This window comes from Vicugna pacos, chromosome 10 (assembly GCF_048564905.1).
Source record: "Vicugna pacos chromosome 10, VicPac4, whole genome shotgun sequence".
NCBI lineage: Eukaryota > Metazoa > Chordata > Mammalia > Artiodactyla > Camelidae > Vicugna > Vicugna pacos.
This window is the reverse complement of record NC_132996.1, coordinates 63229113-63254005: the sequence shown is the minus strand read 5'-3', so window position 1 is coordinate 63254005 and position 24893 is coordinate 63229113. Positions and strand designations below refer to the sequence as shown.

Sequence of the window (24893 nt, the reverse complement as noted above, 5' to 3'; positions counted from 1 at the left end):
CATTTTGCCCGAGCGCTCTTTAGCTGCTGGATTGCGTCAGTTTCGCCGGGGTCTGATCTTGGGGCGGGCCCCTTTTCTGCAAGGCTCATGAATAATTGAGTACCTGGGCAGCGCCTATTTGCATACGATCTGGAGAGTTCAGCTCCGGCTGTCCACTCCTGGGTTTCACCGGCTTATGGATATTCATGAGGCGCCTTGGGGGGCGTGGCCATGGGCGGGGTTAGGGCGGGGCTCCCACCGGGGCTCGCACTGGCTTGGTCCCGCGGTGACGGCGGCAGCAGCGGCGGCGGTGGCGGCGGAGACTGGCATCGCGGCGCCGAGCCCGAGCCGAGCGGAGCCGGATCCCGGGGGAGCGCGTGAGTGCGCGGGGGCGGGCAGGAGTCCGAAGGAGGGGGCGGGGTCCGGGGTTGGGGGCGGGGGAGAGGCATGGAAGGAGTGGGCGATTTCCAGCCGGGACCTCGATTGAGGTGGGCGGGGGTCACCAGGAAAGTTTGCAGGGGCTGGGGACGCAAGGGAGGCGGAAGACACAGGGGAGCTGGTGCGTGTGCACGGTCTGGAGCTCGTGCTGGCCGAGCCAGAAGAAAGGGGGGAGGGGGCGAGGGCTTGAGGCGGAGCCGGGGGCGGGCGGAGCTGCTGGAGGGACCCCCGCCTTCCCTTTCCCCTGGGCCGGCGCTAGCCCCCTCCCCAGACTGCATCGGCACGCCCCCAGCCACCCCAGTCCGCCCCCACCCAGTCCCCTTCCCCAGTCCCTCGTCTGTTCGCCGGCTGCTTCACATCCCGCGCACAAGTCCTCCGCTTCTGCCGCCACCGCCCCCTCCTCCTCCTCCACCCTCATCTCCTCCTCCTCTCTGGCTGCTGCCGTCCCCTCTGTGTCCAGAGCTCCCCACTGGGCCCCTCCAGACGGCCCCTCGCCTTGGGCTGTTCTGTCTTCCCGTTGGCCCTCCCTCCAGCAGTTTTCCGGCTGTCCCCGCCGACCTCTCTGGTCCCAGATCCGGCCAGAGAGCCCAGGGTCCATATGGGCGACCCCGCCTGCGGCGATGCTTTTCTGGGCCTCTGCTCCCTGGATGGAGCTGCCCGGCCTCTCCCCTGCTCTTCTGGCGGCCTGTGCTCGCGGGAGGTTAGCTAGTCCGCTCCTGGCGGGTGAGGAGTGCTCTGAGCCACTGTGATTCTACAGCTTTTGGCTCTGGCCTTGGTCACCTGGGTTTCCCAGCTAGGGCCTCAGAGCTGCTATGAGCCCCTCCTCAGTTAGGAAAGGCGAGCCCCCACTTCATTGCTGCAGCCCCTCAAACTGCTGAGATGCCCATCAGGCCCCCAGGTGAAGGGGTTTTTTGGTCCTGGACTAATTGGTCCCCATTTCTAACCACCCACACCATGTCCCTTGTAATAATGCTCAAGGACAAGGATCTTGTGTTTTTAAAATTTTTTGTGTCATGTGCCCCTCCTCCATGCACACTTGGGCTGGCTCTGCACGTTACTCACCCACCCACGGTGAGCAGTCCTGCGTGGTAGTTGGTTGACCAAGGGATTGATGGTTCTGGGTTTCACCCTACCCTCTCCATATTCCCTTCTACCTTTGAAACAAGCTGGTGCAGGGTCAAAAACGAGAGGTGGCGGCCGGGTGGAGGTGGTTTGCAAAGGCTGGGCAGCTGAGGTCCTTTCTTAGGATGTGTTGCTGGCCTGCCAGACCTGCTGGAGTGGATGACTTTGAGGAAGGTAGTGCCCATCGCAGGTTGGAGATGGTTGAGTTGTTCTCACTGACTGTGTGCATACCAGGTGATAGGGAACATCCGTCGTCCTTTGAAACAGGAGGGGCAGAGCTCCGTCAACCTGGTTGGGGGGGAGGGGGTCCTTATGGTGGGATGGTGCCTCAGGAGCCAGGATGGAGGAGGGGGTGGAGTGTCTGAAGAACAGGTGACATGAGTGGGGCCCTCAGGGAGAGAAGGAACGGTTTGGAATGCTGGGAGTCTGTTTGGGAAGAGGAGGAGGTGGTGACCAAGGATGTTAGCTCATTGGTGACACTGAAGGGAGTCATACTAATAGTGACCAACATTTATTGGACACTTACTATGCACTGGGCATTGTATTAAGCAATTTGCATGCATCGTCTCATATAAGCCTCTTAACAGTCTCAGTAAAGCCATTTTTCACATAGAGAAACTGAGGCCTAGAGAAGCAAGCAACATGCCTGAAGTCACAGAGCTAGAACGTGGTAGACCCACCCAGCCTTTGAATCCTGGTGTAGCGGACCTGAAGCCCCTGCTACAGACTTGGAGGAGGTGCACCCGTCTTCTAATAACGGCTGTCACTTGGTTTAAGATTTCTTCAGCACCCGCCAGCCCCCCAAACCCCTCTGGCCAACCCTTGGCTGGTGAATGATGTCCACATATCACGTTTTCTTAGGCTGTGGCTGTCCCACCCTGACTGTGCAAGAAGCGGGAACCCCAGGGAGTTTTCCCCCAAGCCACCACCCCCCGGATGTTCTCAAGCCCTGTCCCATTCTCCCAGCCCAGGCCTGGGCCGGCTCCTCCTTCCTCTTGGCGAGGCTCTGGAAATCCAGTGGGAGGCCATTGCTATGGCAACAGGACTAGGCCCTGACTTTACCTCATCAAATTCCAAGCTGAAGCCAAAGCGATTGAGAAATTAAAGAAAAAAATGTATTCCAGATGTTTACTTTTTATTCCTTATTTTTCCGTGTTTGGATGAGACAGCTCTGGGAGGCGGGAGTAGGGCAGGGATGTGGAAGGAGGAGGGTGAAGAGGGGGGAGAGGGAACCACTCCCAGCTGCAGGAGGGAGGGAGAGAAGGAGGGTGAGCAGGAAGGGGGAGGCAGGCAGGCAGGCAGTGGGGCGGAGCCCCAGGTTGGGGAGGAGCGGGTTTTTCCCGTCTCCCATGAGGTGATTCACGGAGAGACTCCAGACTTTGCAGCCCTCTTGCTCTGCTTCTGAGTAGATACCTCGAGTGGGGCCGCTGGACCCAAGGGGGTGCCTTGAGGGTGGTAAGTGGGGTGCCCTGGAGAGCTGGCCAGAGGAGGGAGCAGTGGGTGGCTCCCTGACGCTTTTGGACTTTAGAGTTAGGAGACAGGAGTTGGAGAGTAAGCTGGGAAGAGTGGAGGATGTGGCTGCTGGGGACCTCCCTTGACCTCCCCCAACCCCCCTTCTGAAGTTCCCTCTTCCTGCCCCACACTCTGCCTCTGCTCGAAGTAGGAGACTTCCCTCGCTGAGCTGACTGGCAACGCCCAGCCCTTTTGCTACTCTCTCTCTCTCTTTTCCTGGGTCTTCAGCCACCCAGCTCACACCCGTCTGCTTCCCAATTTTCATGCAGGTCTGCCGCATGTGATGAAAGTGTCTGCTCTCAGGGAAGGCACAGCCATGGCTTCCCCACCGCCCCGGGAGATGGAGGAGGAGCTGGTATCTGCTGGCTCTGAGCCAGGTACCTATGGGTGCAAGGTGGAGCGGGGTGGCTGGGAGGAGGGTGGGAGGGGCAGAGACTTGAACCCCCATTCTGCCTTGGAGGGGCTGGGCCTGCGATGATTCTGTTGCGGTGGGAGGGAAGGAAGAGTACTGGGGATGTGCAGGGTAAGTCTGAAAGGTTCTCAGCTCCCATTGAGACCCTTCAGAGCTGTTTGAGGTCATTGCTCTCCAGCAGTTGAAAACAGACGAAGCTTTGAGATAATGTGGCTCAAACCATGTGTTTGACAGAGGAGGAAACTGAGGCCTAGTGGGGAAATGGTGTGCACCTATGGGTCTGAACCTGGGCCTCCTGGCTCCTTGTCTAGACTCCTCTTTTTTGCGCTGAGCCCAATGAGTGGGTGATAAAGGATCCTATTAGAAGGGCTGTGGCCATGAGTAATTCCAAGGTCTTTTATTTGGCATTGGAATGCCTTATATAGAAGGTAGTTTCTGGTCTTGGGTGTTTTTTTTTTTTTTCCTGTAGCAGATTTACTTCTGTTTGGCTTAGGTCAATAGTAAATTTGCATTCCTGATCACACATTGGATGACAGTGGGGATATCCTGGTTAGGGAGTGCACTTGGCGGGGGTGGGGGGGGCAGCAGGGAGGCAGAGGGGAAACTGAGCTGGATAGGACTTACTGCTATGGATAGTAGTACAGTACAGTGTCATGTAAGAAGAGGGGATGACTAGAGTGGGGAGATGCTGTGTGGACTGCTTGATGTGGGCAGAAGGCATTCATTTATTGGCTTGTTTGCTATTCATTCATTTGATAAGAACGTGTACTAGGTGCAGAGTGGGCAAAGGGAGAAATAGGTGCCAACTGGACCCCTAAATAGCTTTAGCTTATAAGGGAGATTGACTGAACATTTTGGCAATTTGGAAATGGGAAAAGATGTTTCTGGGATGTGTATGGAAAATCAAGGAAGGCTTCATGGAAGAGGTGACAGTTGACTCATACGTAGAAGGGTGCAATTATTCTGAGTTTGTAGGGTGGGAGACGGAGTTCTGCTTCCTGGTTCTTCTGACAGCCCCTAACCCACCCTTTTGGTAGGTGATGCTCGGGCCAAACCTCCTGTCAAACCCAAACCCCGGGCCCTGCCTGCCAAGCCAGCTCTGCCTGCCAAGCCCAGCCTGCTGGTGCCTGTTGGGCCTCGGCCCCCCCGGGGTCCTCTGGCGGAGCTGCCTTCTGCCCGGAAGATGAACATGCTGGCGGGACCCCAGCCCTATGGTGGCAGCAAGCGTCCCCTTCCCTTTGCACCAAGGCCTAGGACTGAGGCCTCTGCTGGAGGAGAAGCTACCCGGGAGATTGGGAAAGAGGAGCCTGGGAAGGAAGAGACGCCCCCCTTGACGCCTCCAGCCCGATGCGCCGCCCCGGCGGGCGTGCGGAAGGCACCTGCCCCCTTCCGTCCAGCCTCGGAGCGCTTTGCAGCCACCACGGTGGAAGAGATTCTGGCCAAGATGGAACAGCCGAGGAAGGAGGTCCCGGCCAGCCCTGACCGCCTCTGGGGCTCCCGCCTTACTTTTAACCATGATGGCAGCTCAAGATATGGCCCCAGGACCTATGGTGTGGCCACAGGTCCCAGGGATGAGGATGGTGGGACCCTCTCCAGGGGATGGTCCCAGGAGGGGCCAGCCAAGTCTTCTACCGAGTGCCCGGAGGAGCCCAGCAAGACCCCGGAGGAGCCCAGCAAGACCCCCGAGGAGAGGTGAGAGGTGGAAAACTGTACGTTTTGTTGCAGCCTGAGGACAAAGTGGGTGGCCCCATCTGGGATTGTGATCTGCACTTTTAGGTTAGTGGTGCTGTGAGCGCCGGCCAACCCTGGTCTAAGTCACAGAACATTTCCTGAGCAGAGCAGACGGTGTTATCATTCCTACGCTCTTTTTGCAATGATAATCCTCTTTATAGAGTTGATGCCTGCTTGTAGTAGAGCTCACATGTACAGTAGAGAAGTTTATTCTTAGTTTTCTTTTTTTTTTAATGCTGAGAGCAGAACTTTGCCTCACTTAATCCGTAGCCATGCTGTTTAGGGACGAGAATGTTAGACCCATTTTAGAGATGGGGAAACCGAGGCTCAAAATGACTTCCCATGTTCCCTTAGCAAGTGAGGGACAGATCTGGGGTTTGAATTCAGGTCTGTTTGATTCCAGCGTGTGCTTTTAAGTGCTAGCTTGTCCTCTGGGTGGAGCAGGGTGCCAGGTGTTGGGGAGTGTGTGTGTGTGCGTGCACCTGTGCGTGTGTCAGTTGAGTAGGATGTAGTCTGGCTGTGAGGAGGAGCCTGATGGGAGAGATAAGATGTGAACACACCTTGATGCCAGGACAGCGAGGTAGGAGACTGTCCCGTGTAACATACTTCTCTGGAGTTGGTGCCAGTATAAAGGAAGGCTGACCAGGAGGTGTCCCTTGGGCATTGGGTGGAGGGGGTCTCAGCTGCATGGGAGGCCATCCTCAGGGCAGGGAGAGTCAGCTTGAGGCACAGTTGGTACCCTTATGCTTGGCAGCTCTGCTGGGCTCCTAGGCCCCCACCCCCTCCTGCTGCTGTGAAGGATAGGGCAGAGCTACCGCCCCAGCCTTACCTGTGCTTCCCTGTCCAGCCTGGCTCCTCTCTCACCTGAGTGCCTGGAAGGCAGGGCCTCCTAAACACTTTGTGTCCTAGGCTCCCAGGAGGTCACACCCTGTCCAGGCTGGGTTCCTCCCCTCCCTAGGCTGGGTTCCTCCCCTCCCTCCCTCCAAGCTAAACTTAAGAGGAACAACTTCAACCTTGGAAAGTCACTCTTCTCTCTTCCCCTCTCCCTCCCCCTGCCATTCCTCAAGAAGTATTGGCAGGGCTGTGGGACCAGCTGCTCTCTCCCCGCTGCAGGAGAACGTTAACCCCTTCCCGGCTCAGGGAAGGAGGACTTATCTTTTAGGGAACCATGGAGGGGTCTGGGCAAGTTGGATGCTTTTCTCCAAGGCGCTGGGGGAACTTAACCCTTGACGTGCAGGTGGGGAACAGGCACCGTCTCCCGGGCACTTTTCTCTATGGACTGTGTCTCTGTCCCCCGTGGTCCCGGGCAGGGCTCAGTAGTAAATGCCTATGGGGAGGGGGGATGGTTAACACTATTGACGGCACTTGGGCAGACCCTTGATCAGCTCTCCCCGCATCCATCCTGTAACAGGAGTCTCCATTCTGTGCCTGCATCTCCCGTCTTTCTCCCCTTCTCGCTCACAGGAACTCCTCTTCTGACCTGGCCTTCAACGGGGACCTGGCTCAGCCAGCCAGCTCTGAGCCACCTCCTGACGTGAGTTATTCTCCAGTTACGAGTCAGAACCGTGGTATTTTAGAGGTGGAAGGGTCATTTGAGGTCATCTGTTCCACCTCCTGGTAGTTCAGATGGGAAAATGGAGGACGTGGAGGAGACTCGCCCAAGGGCTGGCCCCTGGGACTCAGATTCCTCAACTCCCAGGCCACCTGGTTACCTGTGGTTCAAGCCCTGAGGCTGCTTACTGTGACCATGACAACGACCACTGATTACCTACTGTGTGCTGGGCACGTCCAGGAATGGCGACTGCCCTAGCTAGTAGGCCGTGTTGGTCCCACTCGGGAGATGAGGACCCAGGGCTCCCAGTGGGCTGGGGCAGGGTCTGAAGGGTCTGACTCCAGGGCTCTCCCTGGCTGGGCTGGCTTCTCAGGGTTCAGAGGAGAGGAAAAGCCCCTCCCTGGGGGCTTCCTGTTCCATCCCCTCCTCGCAGAGTGCTGGGAGGACGGTCGGCCTGCTTTCCTGAGTAAATGATGTTGAGAATGGCCCTTCTTGCTCACAGAGCCCTGGCTAGCCAGAGGCTATCCTGTCTGCCCCATGGTGGAGCCCTGACTCTTCACTTGTCCATCCCAAAATACCTGCTGAGCAGCCACCCTGATCCGGGTGCCAGGGGAAGCAGCAGAGAACGTAGCACACACCGCCCCTGCTCCCAGGGAGCTCACCTGATGCAGGGAGGCAAATGCAAACACAGGCATCCCTGTGAACCAGCAGATGTGCAGGGCATCAGACGCACACTGGGGACACCTGGGGAGGTCCTGGGATGAGGCTAGTTGGGGAAGACCGTGCAGCGAAGAAGGTGAGGGAGTGAGCTGTGTGGATGTTTGGGGAACAGCATTCTTGGCCGAGGAAACTGCAAGTACGAAGTTCTTGGTAACTTCCCAGCAAGGATGTCTGGATTGTAGTGAGTTGGGTGTTGGGTGGTAGTGGGGACAGAGAGGTGACAGGCTGGTGCCATCGAGGACCTTGACCTTGACTTGTGTGAGGAACAGAAGCCGTTGAGGGATTGGAGGACAGGGGTGACATCTGCTGGTTGAGTTGTAAAGAGTTGTCCTGCCCTCTTGGTTGCGGGGAGCCAGGAGCAGCAGCAGGGACCAGTTGGGGGGGGTTGGAACAACCCAGGTGAGAGATGCTGGTGGTGGATGGGCCCTGGAGGTAGCCCGTGGTGCAGATGGTGAGCAGTGGTGGGTGCTGGTTAGAATTTGAAGGGGAAGTGGACAGGATCTGCAGACAGACTGACGTGAGGAGAGAGAGGGTACAGAATCAAGGATGACCCCAGGGCTTCTGCCCTGAACAATCAGAAGGTTACCCTTTCCTGAGAAGGGGACTTACATCTGAGGGCGAAGCAGGTTTGGGGGAGATCAGAGGAGTTGGCTTCTGGATTTGTTGAGTTGGAGATGCCATGTAGACATCCGAGTGGAAACGTGGGTAGCTGGATACTTGAGTCTGGAGTTCCAGGGACTTGTCAGTGTACAGATGGTAGTTAAGACCGGCTGAGATCACCAAGGGAGTGGGCGAGGTGTGGGAGGGAAGAGGACCGAGGCAGATCTGGGGAGCCAGGAAAAGGCAGGAAAGAGCAGCGGTGAGGTAGGCGGAAATTTGGTGAGGAGGGAGTCCTAGAGGCCAAACGAAGCCAGCTTCCAGGACCTGAGGAGGGCTGGCGGGGGGCGGGTCAGTGGTCAGACACTGCTGACCGGGCAGGGAAGGTGAGCCTCCAGGACAGGATTTAACTGCAGGAGGTCATGGGTGACCTTGACCAGACGAGTGAGGTGGCAAAGTGAAAAAAGAAGCCTGTCTGGGGGGAGGGGGTTCAGCAGAGAATAGGTGAGAGGAGCTGTGGTGATGGGTCCTGAACGTGGAGCACGTGCTTAAGAAAATGAATGGTCGAGGGAGGGAGAGAGAGGCGGAGTTGACAGCATTGTGTGTGTGCGTGCGTGTGTGTGTATGTGTGTGCGTGTGTGTATGTTTTAAGACAGAGGAAATGAGAGCGGTTTGTGTGCTGATGGAAATGATCCAGTAGAGAAGGAAAAATCAGTGATGCAGGACAGAGAGAGGAGCGGCTGGCCTGAGCTCTGAGCAAGGACAGCTTGCATTCGTGACCGGGAGCAGAGGGCTAGCGCGCCCATGCAGGCGGAGGGGCTGTAGGCGCAGGGCATGGGCACAGGGCATGGGCGTGCTCTGCGTTCTCGCGGAGGAGGGCCAGGCCTTCAGCTGAGGGAAGGCGGGAGGAGGTGTGGACGTTTGAGGAGCCGAGATGGGCAGCATTCCCCGGGAGGCTGGGCGTGTGTGTAGGAAGGAGGGGGCTGTAGCAGCATTGCTGGCCTCTCTGGGGCCCCACTGAGGGCCCGGGTGGTGGGGCTAGGATGGGACCAGCCATCCTGGTTACGTGCTTTTCTCTGGCCACGTGCAGCTGCCCAGGAGCAGCGTTAGGCTGGAGGAGCACTCTGTTTAAACAGATTAAATGACAGGATGAGGGAGGGAGTTGAGGGAGCTGTGTGAAAAAGTGACTTCAGTGGTGGCAGAGAGAGCAGTGAGGGTGGGAGGGGACTGGGGGACCATGGGAGGGAAGGAGGGGTTGAAGTTTAAGGGAGGTGGGGGCATGGAAAGAGGGAGCTGGATGGATGGGGGTGGGAGTGGGCCAGCGGGACACTTGAGTGAGATTACGGATGGGTGGCATTTCCAGGTAAGGACAGAGTCTAGGGTGTGACCCTGCGAGAGGTGGGTCACAGAGACATCGTCCAGGATGACAGGTTGACTGTGTGGCTGTGGGAATGACCACGAATTGTAACGAGTAGCACTGGGGAGGGTCGCAGGGAGCCCCACTTTTGAGGGAATGAGGGGTCCAGAGAGGAGGGGCTCCGGGGGGTAGTTTAAGGGCGTGAGCTTTAAAAGCAGAGTTTTGCAGAGAGGAGGGAGGGAGGAGCGAATGGAAGTCAGCCTTGAGAAGCAAGCAGGACGCTTCCTGCTGCCCAGATCCCGTAGGTGATGATGTGGGAGAAACAGCCTCATTGGAGAGGGCGGCAGGGGAATCGTGACCTCTGGGAGAGCAAAGGTCAGACAGAGTGTGACTCACTTCACTGTCTGGGACAGGCAGAGTGGAGGGGTGAAGGAGTGCCAGGTGCTTCGTGTCCCCAGGGTCCCATAGCACCCGTTTTTCCTATCAGCCCTATCCTGAGAGGCCGTGTGCACATCTTATTTAATCCTCACCTACGTGTGTGAGAGGGACACTGCAGCCCGGGGTACAGATGGGGAAGCTGAGAGTGGCCCCCATCCAGGAGGGCGCACAGCTTATAAGAGGTGGTGCTGGGGGAGGGGGTGGTTCCAGGCCAGGTGCTTTCATGTCATCCTCCAGTGCCTTTCGCCTGAATGCTAAGGCTGCCTGCCTCCTTGGGTGGTGTTGGGACCTGTGGATGCACCTGGCACGGTGGAGAGTCCATGCCTGCCCCAGAACTGCTCCCTGGAGCTAGTCTGGAGCCTCCCTGGGCCTGGAATCCTGCTCTGAGGCAGACTCTCCACACACCCAGACAGCCAGAGCCCCAGTTTTCCCTTTATAGAGCCAGTGTTCTTGACCCATGAACCATGGACCCTTCAGATATCCTTAGATGAGCTTTGGGGTGGCTGTGGGTGGGTGGAAGGGTTTGAACCACCTGAAGCCGCCTGAGTGATTCTGTGTGAATAAGGCTATGTGCATTTTGTGGGGAGAGGGCCAAAGGGAGGGGTCTGTGAGCCCTACATCATTTCGGGTCCCCTTGCAGCTGTCCTGAAGGCTTCCCTCTGAGCCCAAGTTTCCTATCTGGAGTGAGCGTGAGGCAGCAACTGACCTGAGGTCAGCAGGGGTCTCCCCCTCTCAGCTGAGTGATGAGTGATGACTCTTGACCTTTTTTTGCAGGTTTCCAAGCCCTGGGTCCCCTCAAGCCCAGGCCACACCTTGGAGAATGGAGGCCCCACCAGCCCAGGCCTCCCCGCAGAAGCCTCAGGCCCGGCCCCGGGGTCTCCCCATTTTTGCTTACCTGATGAGAGCTCCCCCCATCACTCGCAGCTTCCAGAAGCCCAGAGTCCTGCAAATTCCGGGGCTTCTCCCTGCCTCCCCGAGACTCCGACCCAGGCATCCCCAGCCGTGACCCCACCTGACGAGGGCTCCTGCCACCCCCCTAGTCCAGGGCTCCCTGCTGTGGGAGCCTCAGAGGCCTCCAGACCTGGCAGCATCCCCCTCCAGGAGGTCTCAGGGCACCACAGCCCAGAGCAGCCCCCAGCCGCTTTGCCCCAGCCCCTGACGGAGGGGAGTGAGTTTCTGGACCTCGCTCGGACGTTTCCATCTGGCGAGGTGGCAGCCACGGGGGATGAGGACCTCCGTCCCACCAGCCTGGCTCAGCGCAGGTTTTCTGAAGGTGTGCTCCGGCCACCCGGCCAAGACCAGGAGAAGCTGGGGGGCTCGCTGGCTGCCCTGCCCCAAACCCAGGGGGGCCAGTCAGCGCTGGATCGTCCCTTTGGGAGTGGGACAGAGTCCAACTGGAGCTTGTCACAGTCTTTTGAATGGACCTTCCCCACGCGGCCCTCGGGTCTAGGGGTGTGGCGGCTGGACTCCCCGCCCCCCTCCCCCATCACTGAAGCCACTGAGGCCGTGGAAGCTGAGGAGGCTGGTGACTGGGCTGTGTCCAGCAGGGAGGAAGGGGCATCCCAGCAGGGGCAAGAGGCCCCATCTGCTCCGGAGGGGCCAGGAAGGCCTGGTTCCTGTGTGCAGGCGGATGATCCGGGCATCTCCCCAACCCAAAAGGGCGATGGGGAGAGTCGTCCTGAGTCCCCAGATGTTCCCCCGGAGCCCCTGCCAACAACAGGGGACCCGCCTGGACCAGCCTTGCTGCAGGCAGAGGAGAGATACGAGGAGCGAGAGCCCCTGGTTGGACAGGAATCCCCACTCTCTCCAGCCACCAGGGAGGCTGCCCTCCCCATCCTGGAACCTGTCCTGGGGCAGCAGCAGCCAGCGCCCCCTGACCAGCCCTGTGTCCTCTTTGCTGACACCCCTGACCCTGGGCAGGCACTGCCTGCCAAGGAGGAGGCTGTGACCCTGGCCCAGGCTGAGACCACCCAACCCAGGACAGAGGTTCTAGACCCCTGTAGGGCATCCCCTGAGCCTGCAGACCCTGAGAGCAGTTCCCGTTGGCTGGATGACCTCCTGGCTTCACCACCACCCAGTGCTGGAGGTGCAAGGCGGGGACCTGTGTCTGAGCTGAAGGACGCACAGACTCCAAGTGCCTGTTCCGAGGTGAGGATGGGACACGGGGTGGGGCTTTGGATGGAAGCCAGGGCTTCGGAGGGCTTCCTTCTTTCAGCATGGATTTTATGTGTTGCCAGCTGGGGATCCATCCGTGAGCAACGCACCTATGGATGTGCCCCTTAGAGCTGTACCATCTGGCAGAGCAGAGGGTGTGGGGTGGTGCTTAGGGTTAAGTGTCAGTTCATACCTGAGTCCAGCATCCCTCAGCTGAGTGGGAACGTACCCTAACCTTTACTTCAGAGTCCTTTCTTAATAACAGTGCTGGCTGCAGCGCTCGGCACATACTGAGTGTTCAGTCCATTATTCCGAATGGTGTCACGAAGGGCGTCAGCACAGCCAGGTAGAGTGTGGGCTCTGGAACCAGACTGCCTGGGCTTGTCTCCTGGCCCTGCTGTCTGTTTGCCCATGTGTGACCTTGAACAAGTGACTTTTCTGCCCGTGCCTCAGTTTCTGCATCTGTAAAATGGGGAGAACCATGATGCACTCTACCTTGTAGTGTGATGGCGAGGACTAAATGGGCTCAGTACCTGTCAAGTACTAAGAATAGTGCCTGGCTCATCACGGTGCTTGGTGAGCGCTGGCTTTTATGACTACTGTTACTGTTGTGCTCAGACTTGCCTTTGTAGACAGGCAGCCGTGGCCCAGAGGAGGCAGAGCCTTGTGCAAGGTTACCCAGCAAGTTGGTGCCTCGGCCGGGGCCGGAGCGCCAGTTCCCGGGGCCAGTGCCCCTTCTCCTACCAGGCTACCTTGGAATCTCAGGGCTGGGGTCCAGGTGGCTTTTGAAATGTATTTTTTCCAGCCCAGCCTCGGCTGGTAGGGGTGGGACTGGAAGAAAGGAGGAGCCAGGGGCCTCTGGGGGAGGAGAGGGTGGAGGGGGAGGAGCAGGAAGGAGTTAAGACCAAGCTGGCTCCTGCAGTAGGTGTGTCTGTCCCGGGATTTGGGTGACTCAACTGGCTTCTGGGCGGGGCCGCCTGAGCCGCAGCTGCTCTGGAGGGAGCGGGGCCAGGGCGAGCGGGAGCCAGAGCCAGAGCCAGAGCCGTCGGACAGGTCCGGGCGAGGGGAGCAGCGCAGTCCCGTCCTGGCTCCTGCCGCACCCAAAAGCCTGGGGCGAGCAGGGGGCAGGAGCCATGGCCCAGCCTGGGGACAGGGAGCCCAGTATGTCTGTCCTGGAGAGGCTGCTGGCCAACGCGGCGCTGCGGGATGAGGCTGGCCGGCTCCGCAGCCCTGAGCCCAGGGCTCCCCCACCCGCAGGAGTGAGTCAGGGAGTACAGGGTGGGGTGCCGGGAGCCCTGGCTGGGTCTTTCCCCTGTTCCGGAGGAGGCTGTCCCTTCTGCCTCCCCGTGAGGACTGAAAGAGAGGTCTTGCTGGGGAAGCCTAGGCAGAGGGCTGCTTTCCTTAGGGAGGAAGGGGCTGGGAGCTCTGGGGCTCGAAGAGCTGGGGTGGTGTTGGAACTTTGCCTTGGAAAGGAGGTTGTGGAGGGGCTCTGAGTCCCCATCTCTCCTGACTGGAAGTGTACTCCCACATCCGTGTGAAGACCACTCTCCAGACAGCCTTTCTCCTGGCAGTGAGCCAGGTGTTGCCCGAGGAGGGCTGTAAACATGACCATGGGGTCATCGATTGAGTGTCCATGGCATGCCAGACGCTATACTGAGTACTTGGTTTAAATGACTTTGTTTAACCCTCCTGTACGACCCCATGTAGTAGGCGTTATTCCCATTTAAGGCTGAGGACCCTGAGGCCCAGAGTGGTTCAGTGTTTTGCCCAAGATCACACAGCTGGGATCCAAATCCAAGCTTTCCGTAGCCAAAGTGAGGCTCTTGGGCATGAGGCAGTACTTACTCTCATTCTGGATTGATTCCCATCCTGATTGACTCCAAGCATTGTTTCTTTGTCCCTCTCTTTTTTCTGATTCCTAGGGACTCCTTGGCTGGGCCCAAAAAGACCTGCAGAGTGAATTTGGGATCACAGCCGACTCACATTCCAGCAGTTTTAGTCCTTCCAGCTGGTCCCAAGACACCTGTCAGGACTATGGCCTTGGGGGTGTGAGCCCTAGAGGGGACCGGGGCCTTGGAGAAAAGGACTGGACCAGCAAGTGTGGGCAAGGAGCTGGGGAGGGGAGCTCCAGGGAGTGGGCCAGCCGGTGTGGCATCAGCCAGGAGGAGGTGGAGGTCGGCAGCCAAGATGGGAGTGAAGATTCTGCCCCAGGGGTGCTCACGGCCCAGGACTGGCTGATTGGAAAGCCAGCCCAGCTCGGCACTCCACAGAGCCCGGAGGTGGATATTCAGGACTGGGAGTTCAGAAAGAGGGATTCCCAGGGCACCTACTCCAGCCGGGATGCCGAACTCCAGGACCAGGAATTTGGGAAGAGAGATTCTCTGGGTACTTACAGCAGTCGGGATGCAAGCCTTCAGGACTGGGAATTTGGGAAGAGGGATTCTCTGGGTGCTTATGCCAGCCGGGATACCAATGAGCAGAGCCAGGACTTGGGGAAGAAGGACCAGCTGGGGAGGTACAGCAGCCAGGATGCAGGCGAGCAGGACCAGGAGTTTGGGAAGAGTGATTCTTCACTGAGCACCTACAGCAGCCGGGGCACAGAGCAGCCGGACCAGGATTTCGGGAAAAGTGCCTGGATGAGGGACTACAGCAGCAGTGGCAGCTCCATGGCCCTCGGCTCCCAGGACAGAGGGTTTGGGATGAGAGCCCTGAGCGCCGGGTTCAGCCCTGAGGAAGCCCAACAGCAGGACCAAGAGTTTGAGAAGAAGGTCCCGAGTGGTGGAGACAGCCTGGGTGAAGCCAGCAGAGATGCAAGCTGGCCTGAAAAGACTGAGTCTGGGGGCTTATTCAGCCCCAGAAGCCCCCAGTTGCAGGATGGGGCACTGGGACAGAGAGACCAGAGCAGCTGGCAAGGTGGTGATGCCCACCAGGAGGCTGGAGGGCTGCAGGGAAGACAGCAGGCAGGGGGCGGGAGCCCAGGTGATGCTGACCAGGAGGACCGGGACGTGGGCCAGCGAGGCTGGGCCGGAGACTTCAGCCTCGGTGTTGTCCCCAACCCAGAGGCAGCCTTCAGCCCAGGGCAGCGGGACTGGAGCAGCGACTTCTGTGCCGAGGCTGCTGAGAAGAGCCGTCATTTTGGCATTATTGGTGACGACAGAGTGAGCGGTGCTGGCCTGAGCCCTTCTGGCAAGACGGGAGGTAGCCACTTTGTGCCTCCTAAGGAGACCCGGGCCGGGACCATGGACTGGGCTGACCAGCTGGGCCTGAGGAACTTGGAAGTGTCCAGCTGTGTGGTTTCTGGGGGCTCAAGTGAAGCCAGGGAGGATGCCGTGGGACAGAGGAGCTGGGCGGACGAGCTGGGCTTGAGAGATGTGGAGCTGCCTGGCCGTTTGGAGACTGGAGGGTCCGAGGATCCCCGGGGGATTGGAGCTGGGGAGAAGGACTGGACTTCTGAGGTTGGGGTGAGGGGCAGAGACTTGGCTGGAGTGGCAGAGGTAGGAGGCCACAGCCAGGCCAGAGAGAGTGGCGTGGGGCAGACCGACTGGTCGGGCCTGGAGGCAGGAGAGTTCCTGAAATCAAGGGAGCGTGGGGTGGGTCAGGCAGACTGGACACCTGACCCGGGGCTGAGAAACAGGGAGCTCGGGGCGGGCCAGGTGGACTGGGACGACAATCTGGGCCTGAGGAATTTGGAGGTGCCCTGTGACTTAGAGTCTGAGGGTTCTCGGGGGCTGCGGGAATGTGGAGTGGGGCAGATGGACTGGACCCAGGACCGAGGGCTCCGGAATGTGGAGCTCTCGGGGGTCCTGAGTGAAGCCAGGGAGCGTGGGGTGGGAGAGGTCAGCCAGTGCCCAGACCCAGGCCTGAGGATCAACGGCATCTTGTCCCCGGGCCTGGAGGTCAGAGACCCCTCAGAGGCCAGGGAGCTGGGAGTTGGTGAGACAAGTGGGCCAGAGACCCAGAGCAGAGACAACTCCTTGCTTTCCTTGGAGACCTGCCCTGAAGAGCCCGAAATGGAGACAGAAGAAGCCCCTGACTTCGGAGCCAGGTAAGGAAGCACCATCCAGTGCAGGAGGAATGGCGTCCTTGCTGTCTGGAACTTGCAGCCTTTCTAAGGCAGATAGAAACTGCTTTCCTCCAGGGCCTTCTGGTGTTTGGACACTTGAGATGGTTTGGACTGGATTTTTTCCTTTTTTTTTTTTCTGATTGAACTATGACTCCCATACAGGTGAGTTCCTATTTTGAATGATGAATGTGATGGTGGAGGTGTGACTTTTGCAACCTATGCTTTAGGCTCCTGTGGTGGTTTTGTGTTGTGACTCTGCTGGAGGAGGTGGCATAGGTCCTGTCTTTGGACGGTTTCTAGTGGGTTCCATTCTCATGGCTGTTCCCCAAGCCTCGCATTCCTAAAGCCACAGGTGCTTGGAGGCCAGAGAACATGGATGTTTTCCTAGGCCTGGGAAGGAGGACTCCGCCTCTTCCTGGCCTGAGCTCTCCAGGTCAGGGTGGAGTGGGCAGTGGCCCTCACTTGTTTCTCACGGAGAGCTGGAGCTCAGTGCTTCTTGCCTGTCCTATCTTAAGGTCCAGAAAAGCATCACTTTAACAATCTAAGGGCATTAGGACCTGGCTCCTGGCCCCATGACCTTGACCTTCCTGCACAGAATTGCTGCAAAATAACTTTCCATAAAAACAAACTGGTAGTTTTATAAGGCAACCACAATCTGTCTCTGAGATTTTTCTGCTCTAAATCGAAGTGGGGTGATTTCGCACCTGGGAAGGGTGCTAAAAAGGCATTGCATCTATTTTGCTAACATTTCCATCCATTGAGATTTGGCTTGATTCTCTCGACTGAATGGCAAGTTTGACCTTGTTCAACCCTGGAGCTTCTCACTGGCCATGTGGGGAAGAAGGTGGTAGGGGGTGTTGGGTGGGAGCTGTGTTATAAGTGGAAGGGGCTGATGGTAGTGGGAGGGGACAGGAGGGACCAAGAAGGGCCTCGAGGGAATTGGTGGGGCTTTGGAGGGGTCGAGAGAGGCATTTGGAGTTGAGGAGGAGGGAGAGTGGAGGGTAGGCAGAGCCTGGGGCCAGGGGACCATTTTTGGGGCTCAGGTGCTGAGGGGAGACAGCAGGGAAGGGAATGAGTGCCATGGACTAGGAGTCCAGAGGCTTCTGGATTCCGGCTCAGTTTGACCCTCTCTGAGCTGCAGCTTTCCTGGTGGGGGGCTCCCTGTGGTTGCTTCTTCGGATTCCACTTCCCGGGGCTGTTGGAACTCCATGGTCGCCAGGGCTCAGCTGCGCACCTCCTCTCGTTGACCTTCACACCTGCCCTGAGAAGCAGGAAAGGGAATTTTGTCATCTCCAGTTTGCAGGTCGAGGGGTGGTGTGACCCGCTTAAGGTCACAGAGTCAGCAGTGCCTCTTCCCGACGTCTGTGTCTTAAATGCATTCAAGACTCTTAGACTGCCAAGCAACGGGAACTGCAGCCCTCCGCCTTTCCCTGAAGACTGGGGTGGCCCTTGAGAGGGGGAAAGTGAGAGTATCTCCCCTTGTTTGGGATGGAGGGAGAGGCCAGCGGGGGGACTGGGTTGGGGAAGGGGAGGGTATTGGGAGAAGGCTGCAGTCCTCAGCACTCAGCTGTCTGAGCTTTGGTCTCCATCACACCTTTAAGACACTTGGGTTTTTCTGGCCGTGTTATGCATGTGGAAAATGCTGTATACTCTGTGGGCCTACAGGAGACTTGGGGAGTATGGGTATTATCACGTGAAAACACAGGAGTCAGGAAACCTGTTTCCCTTTCTCTAACCTATGTTTCTCAAGCTTATTTAACTAATACCCAAGGGGCTAGTGTTCTGAGCATCTGACTTAGGGAAATTCTACCCTCTGGAAAGTTGCTCTTTAGAGGAAATTTTGGAGGTTCCCTTGGTAACGAGAAGTCCTTGAGGACAGCTCAGCTGGCTGGCTGAGGGCCCACCTGCTAGGTTTGGGTACTGATTCTGCACGCCACCTCTGTGCCCTTGGGCAGGTTCCTCCTCTGCTCAGCCCTCTTAGTTTTCATCTGTAAATGGGAGTAATGGACTCCCGAGACTCCTGGGGTTCTTGGGCTAGAAGTGCACATACAGGAAGTGATAGAAATTGCCCAGCACCTGGTAATCACTGACCAAATGCTTACCACTAGCATTTATATCTGTTTTGCAAGTGTGGATGGATGTGAGCTGTCCAAAAAGTGAGGCCCTGGGAGACATTTTGGTGATTGTCCTGTCCCCTGCTGGTGGTTATTGGCAGGACCACTGTCCATACGGCTGTGACAAGAGCAGTGTGGGGAGAACTCAGCCCCTCATCTGTGTCTAGGTGCCTTGTCCTGGAGGGAGTGGGGCTCCTGGATCCCCTGAGAGCTGGTGCACTGCCCTCTCCTCTCTCTGGCCTCCTGGTCATCTCCTACCCCTGCCTCTGGGCCCTAGTGATGCAGAAAGAGGATTTCCTCTCAGTCATTTTTGGGGTGGGGGGGATGTTCACGGAATCTGAGAGGACCCTCTGGGCTCCTGAGGCCAGCTCCCTCATTCCATGGGTGGGGAAACTGAGGCTGAGAGAGGCAGCATGACTTTCTCAAGGCCCCACAACTTGTGAATGTGGGCCCTTCCTGTTCCCTCGGGCCCCAGTCCTGTGGTCATCTCCCTGGGCCCTCTTTCTGGCTCTCTAGTGTCAAGGTCAGCTGCTGCCCCTTGAGACACATCATTCCGGCTTCAGTCTTGCCTTCTCTCGTTGGGTCTTGGAACATTGAACCCCAGGAAACTGATTTTTTGTGGATCTACCACCTGCCGGTCTGCATGTTTGCACCTGGAGTGGCAGTGGGACTGGTTGGGAGTGGATAGAGTCCTGGCCCTCAGAGTCCTCAGAGTCCAGTTGGGTTGGGCATGGAGATGGTATAAGATGAGACAAGTTCTCAGGTCAGGATCCTGTGTTGAGGGCAATGATGATTATCCTAAAATTTTATGAAGGGCTGCCTATGTGCTGGGCGCATATTTCTGCCAACAAACCCAGCAAAGTACAGGTACTTATGTTGTCCCCATTTTACAGATGAAGAAACTGAGACTCAGAGTGGCTAAGTAACTTTGCTGAGGCCCCAGGCATGGGATGCAGCCCATACCCGTATTGGGGTGGGCAGTGCTTGGGGCAGGTTCCTGACCTGCTTCCCTGCCAGGGGCAGGCTCAGGTTAGGTTTTCTGGGTGTTCTGAGATGGGCAGAGGGTGGGTGAGAAGTTTAGATAGGTCGCAGGGAGGGTGTACACTGCCTCCCCAGTGCTTCTCTCCCCCGCCCCACAGCCACCCCCAGAGCCCACAGAGCTCCCCCACTGCCCTCTGCCCACGGGGCGCAGGGCCAGGTCTCGCTCTGGAAGTGGATCTTTCCATCCACCCATCCGCTGTTTCACATCCCCTTAGCCCTCGGGGCCTGCCCTCGACCTCCTCTCTGCCTCACCCCTGGGAGAGGCTTTGGGCAGGGCCTCTCAGGCTGGGTGGGTGGGGTGCTGCCCCCTCCCTCCCTAGCCTCCCTGATTTTAGGCAGCGGGGTGAGCTGGCTCTGGCCCCCATCCAGGGCTGCTCCTGATTCCGCTGTACTGCTGCTGCTGCCTCCGCCTCCTCCCTCCTTCCCTCCCTCCCTCCCTAGACCGCTTTAATTTCCATCTGTCAGCAGCTTGTGGAAGGACAGACTGACACACACTCTCTCCTGCCCTCCCCCTCTTCCGGCCTGGTACTGAGTCACCTGCCTAACTCTCTTCCCCTCCAATCCTGGGAACTTGTGGCCTGGCTTCCGGGAGCTGCCCTGCCTGCCTTTCCCACGCCTGGTGTGCACGGGGTGTGTGTGTGTGTGTGTCTGTGTTGGGTGTGACTCTGCTGTGCTTGTGGTGGGGGTGGGCACGAGGCGCATGTCACGGGAGTAACAGAGGAACAATGCACTTCGCTGCATGGGATGTGCTGTGTGTATGTGCAGGTGTCTGTGTATTTCAGGGGGCAGCTGGACCACACAAGCTCCTGGTGTGAGGTCTGTGAGCCAGTGAGGGTGTGGTGTGCCTGGTGCGTTCATGTTGTGTTTTGAGGGAGCAGCGGGCAGAAGACGCAGATGCTGCGTTGAGGTGCAAGTGACCCAGCTTCTCATTCCCTCAGCAAGCATTTGCTCAGTCCTGTTCCTGGCCACGCCTGGGGCCACGTGCTAGGGTGCTCAGTCCTGCTCCTGGCCACGCCTGGGGCCAAGTGCTGGGGGCACCAGGGTAACAGGGGCCCCCGTTCTTGCCTTCAAGTTGCTCACAGATGGGCAGTGGGGACAGAGAGCCGCAGACTCTGAGGCACAGGTAGGGCCCAGGGCTTGCAGGGCAGGGGAGGGCGGTGGCCGGGGATGGGGAGCTGGCCAGCTCCAGGGGAGGCCTTGAGCTGCAGGGAGAGTGAGTGGAGCGGGAGCTCCCTGGGCAGGAGCAGCTTGTCCAGATACACAGCCTTCTGCAAGGGCGGGTCTTCTGTGAGACTGGGGCACCGGGGGCGACGTGGAGGGTGGGGGCTGAAGGGGCTGGATGGGCAGATGGGCCAGTACCTGACTCATCCCGAGAAGTGTGACTGCCCAGGCAGGTGCCCCTGGAGGGGCGGGCGGACAGCGGTGACGGCAGTGACGGCAGCGGTGAGAACAGCTGTTACTTAGGAGCACGTACTGTGTGCCGGGCACTGTGCTCCGTGCTTTAGAGTCTCGTTTCACTCCCCCGATGTGTCTGTAAAATTAGAAGACCCCGAGGCTTTCAAGGGTGGGAGGCCTCATCCAAGGTCTCAGTAAGTGGTGCCCTGGGATTTGAACCCGCCAGGCTGGCCCAGGTCGGGCCTTCTGTGCAGGGCTGTGTGAGCCCCTGACTGAGTCCTTCCTGAAGGAGTCTGGGAAAAGCACGCAGAGATCCGGGAGCAGGGAGGGGAGAGGCTGGGGAAAGTGCCCTGTGCAGGGGGCTTCGGAGGAGGGGGACACAGCCTCCCGTGACCTTGTCCTGGGGTCTGTCTCCTTTGCAGCCCCGGCGGGTGCCCGGCCCGCTCCCCGCCCCCCGGCTCCCAGGGCCTGCTGGACCAGATGCTGGCCGCCAGCAGCTCCAAGACAGCGGCCCGCCCGGAGTCTGCAGCCCCAGGCCCCAGGGGCCTGTTGGAGGAGGAAGGGGCCGCAGCAGGTGCTGACCAAGGGCAGACCCCGGAGCCTGGCAGGGACCCTCCGTCCTCCTGGAGGCCCCAGCCTGACGGTGAAGCCAGCCGGACAGAAGAGGTGGACGGCACCTGGGGCCAGGCCGGGGCCGGGCAGAGCGTGCAGGGCCCGACGCCGCCCCCACGCCCCGCTCCCGCCAGCTCCCTCAGTCAGGATTTCTCCTTCATTGAGGTCAGTGGGTGCACTGTTGTTGGGGGTATGTGGGTGGTGGAGCCAGAGCCTCATCCCTGGGTCCTCCCTCCTCTGCGTGGACCCCGAGTGGTCTCAGTCCGGGAGGCAGAAAGCAGGAAGCTCATGGCCCGTGGCTGTCGGGGGCTCCCGTGGGATGGGGCAGGACCACGATGGTGATGGCAGCAGTGTTGCCATTGTCTTGAGCAGGACACTGAGATCCTTGACAGTGCCATGTATCGGAGCCGAGCCAACCTGGGACGCAAGCGTGGGCACCGGGCCCCGGCCATTCGGCCCGGGGGGACGCTGGGCCTGTCGGAGGCGGCAGAGTCAGATGCAAGGCTGTTCCGGGACTCTACGGGTAGGACCAGGGTATCGTGTGATGACGTCTCGGTCGACGTCTGGGGGCGGTGCAGGAGCGGGGGGTCTGCGGTTGCTGCCCGTGCTGAGCCCCTCTCCGGGCCCTCGCAGAACCACGGGCTTCGCGAGTGCCATCCTCAGATGAGGAGGTGGTGGAGGAGCCTCAGAACCGCCGGACACGGATGACCAAGGGGCTGAAAGTCAACCTCTTTCCTGGCCTGAGCCCTTCAGCCCTGAAGGTACCGTCTGAGCACGCGGCAAACATCTGGCCAGTAACCACCACATGTCCAGCCTGTCTTCTCTCCATCCGTCTACTTGTCCCCCAACCCCCTTCTTCCTGTTCGTTGTCTCATTCTGTTCTCCCTGTGCTGGGCGTTAAGTGGGATGGAAGGAGAAACAAGGCATGTTTACGTCCCAGAACCTCACAGGGTAGTGGGGACGTGGGCCGTGCCATCATTAGCTCTGGTGAAGGGAGAACTTCAGGTGTCACTGGGAGGTCCAGCTAAGAGGCAGGCCCGCTCAGAGATTGAGAGAGATGTTATTTCGTAGCAGTAGGGTGCTGGGGATGGGAGGGGAGATTGGGGAAGGCCTCATGTAAGCATTTGATCATGGCTTTGAGGCGTGTGTAGGAGTTGGCTGTGGACGATGGGGTGGTAGGGAGGCATTCCAGGCAGAGGGAACAGAATGAGTGGAGGCACAGGGGTGGGAAGTCCCCACTGGCATTTTTTCAGCCTGGTTAGTCTGGATTCAATTCAGCAGCATCTTCTGAGGGACTGCTGTGTGCAGGGTGTGGCTCAGCTCTTGGGGGAAGCTCATCTCTAAGTGACTTCCCAGCCACAGGGGTGAGAGGACCATTGAGGGGTCTGAGCCTGATTCCCCAGACGGCATACCCTGGGGAGAAGGCCTGGCCTCCTGTGGAGCCTCCTGCCTGCCTCCCTCCAACATCTGTCTACACCTGGGCTTGTCTCTTAGGCCAAGCTGCGCTCCCGGAACCGCTCGGCTGATGAGGGGGAACCGACAGAGAGCAAGTCGAGCCAGAAGGAGTCCACAATCCATCGCTCCAAGTCCTGCAAGGTCCCAGGGCTGGGAAAGCCCCTGGCGGTACCTCCCAAGCCAGAGAAATCCTCAGGGTAGGTCGCCTAATTATTGGACATTAACTGGCCTCCCTGTGTTAGCCTTAAAAGGAAACCCTGCTTTTCAGAAGAGGAAAACTGAGGCTTCGAGGTGGTTGACACGCCCCAAATCAACTCTTCATTTGATTTCAGAGTTCTGGTCTCCAAGCCCCAGGTGACCTCTCCTGGTGGGAGGGGTGTTTCTGTCCCTACCATTCCCTTATGACCTTTGCCCTCTGCCTTCTAGGTCAGAAGGATCCTCGCCCAACTGGCTGCAAGCCCTGAAGCTAAAGAAGAAGAAGGTCTGAGGAGTTGCAGAGGTGAGGGCAGGAGCCTGCGCTCGGGCCGCTGTGGGGTTGGGAGCGGGCTCAGGGCTGAGTCTGGCCTGTCCTGGAGGACTCAGGAGGCCCCAGACCCACGTCTAGCCCTCAGCTCTCCATCCCTCTTCTCTGCGAGGCTGGAAGCAGGCAGGTGAAGCCCACCTCCAGAGCCTTGCTGGGTCCCCTGGCTTCCTCTAGCTTTTGCCCACAGAGCAGGGTGTGCTCTGGCTTGGGAAGGACGAGGAGGAGGAGGAGGAGGGCATCCATCCCCTGCCTTCCTTCCTGGGCTCAAGGATGGTCCCCCATGCTCTGTGGCTCGCCTGAGTGTGGTCTGCTCCCCCTTCTGGTTCTGGGACCCCTGGGGGCACTCATGAGGCTCAAGGTCCCCAGCACACCCTTTGTCACACTGGCTCCACTAGGGGAGCAAGGCTGGATGGGGGTGGAGGGCACTGAAGCAACTCCTCGACCCCTGAGTCTCCTCCCGACCTCTTCTCTTCCCTCCCGTTGCAGGTCCTTCCTGTCTGGCAGTCTCAGGCAGTGCCCGTCCCTGTGGGGTCCCCGGCCAGGAGGCGGCTGAGCCCCACCATGCCCCAGGCTGCAGCCTCTGCTCCTCCACCTCTGAGGGGCGTCTGGGGAGGCACAGTTATGCACTTTGTATCACCTTCCCGACTCTCCCCACACCTCCCCTCCCAACCAGTCTTTAGTGGTCGAAGGTTTGGTCCCTCCCTCACTCTCTTCCCGCCTCCCTCTCTGCTTCCTCCTCCAGCCTCCCTTGGGTTTTCTTTTGATACCAGTTTATAGCGTTTTTTATAAAAGCCTTTGATTTTTTTGTAACTGGCGGAGCCCAGCCCCACCCCAGGTCTCCCTCCGCCCTGCCAGGTGCCCCACAGAGGCCGATGACATTTTGCCACTTGAAACAATAAAGTTTTTTGGGAATTGGTGCTGCCCAGGTTGTGGTGTGAGATCATGGCGCTGCGTCCCCCTGGGGAAGTGCTGGCTCCAGCCCTGGCCTACTGGGAACTTGCTCTGATAGCAAATGTGTCACTGCCCTTGCATAGCCTGGGCTCAGGGTCCCTGAGGAGGGTGTATTGGTTATAAGAGGCTGACTGCTGACACAGACGACCCCCAAATCTCCATAGCTTATCACGCAAAGATTTACGTTCCATTCATTGCTCCATGGGGTTGGTTAGTGGTGGGGACGCTCTGCACCTTACTGTCGTTCAGAACCCAGGTTCCTTCGCTGTTGTGGCTCAGTCATCTGCAGGGGTCCTGGGGTCTGCAGCATCCCCTGGAGAGAGGGGTAGGGCCCTGGGGGAGGCCTGTAGTCTACTGGCCAGGACCCAGCTCATGCTCCTTGCTAATAACTAACTGCAGGGGAGACTGGGAAATGTAGTTCAGATGTGTGGCCAGAGGAAGAGGACCAGTATTGGTAAAAATTCAACCTTTTCATCAGAGGCTTGGTTTCTGTGATCCCTAAGGGTCCTTTGAACCCAAGCATTCTAGAATGCCCCCGGGGCGCTGGCCTTTCCCACCTCAGCCCCTGACCACTGGCATCCTGCTGACCCTCAGCCTCACTCTCTGACATCCTGGGCGCCTCAGACTTGTCTCTTTCAGGGCTGGCATCGTCTTCCCCTGAGGCTTGGGAAAAGGAGAGGCTCCTGTGGACTTGCCTTGATGGTGCCTGAACAGAGTCACTTGAATT

The 24893-nt window shown here is 58.6% G+C and overlaps 1 protein-coding gene across 2 annotated transcripts; it reads left to right on the top strand.

The window, feature by feature from the left end:
• The first annotated feature begins 233 nt into the window (after positions 1-233).
• Positions 234-24132, top strand: TNKS1BP1 (tankyrase 1 binding protein 1). Of its 2 annotated transcripts, none has more exons than XM_072969964.1 (12): positions 234-356; positions 3321-3428; positions 4501-5155; positions 6659-6728; positions 10633-12006; positions 13935-16057; positions 21048-21402; positions 21610-21760; positions 21871-21998; positions 22732-22889; positions 23119-23191; positions 23702-24132. In XM_072969964.1, exons 2-11 carry the CDS (start codon positions 3335-3337, stop codon positions 23177-23179), a joined length of 5169 nt encoding a protein of 1722 aa, XP_072826065.1. In that variant the 5' UTR covers positions 234-356; positions 3321-3334; the 3' UTR covers positions 23180-23191; positions 23702-24132. The 2 variants fall into 2 exon arrangements, with proteins under 2 accessions (XP_072826065.1, XP_072826066.1); XM_072969965.1 differs by lacking the exon at positions 234-356 and adding an exon at positions 2846-2994.
• Positions 24133-24893: the final 761 nt, after the last annotated feature.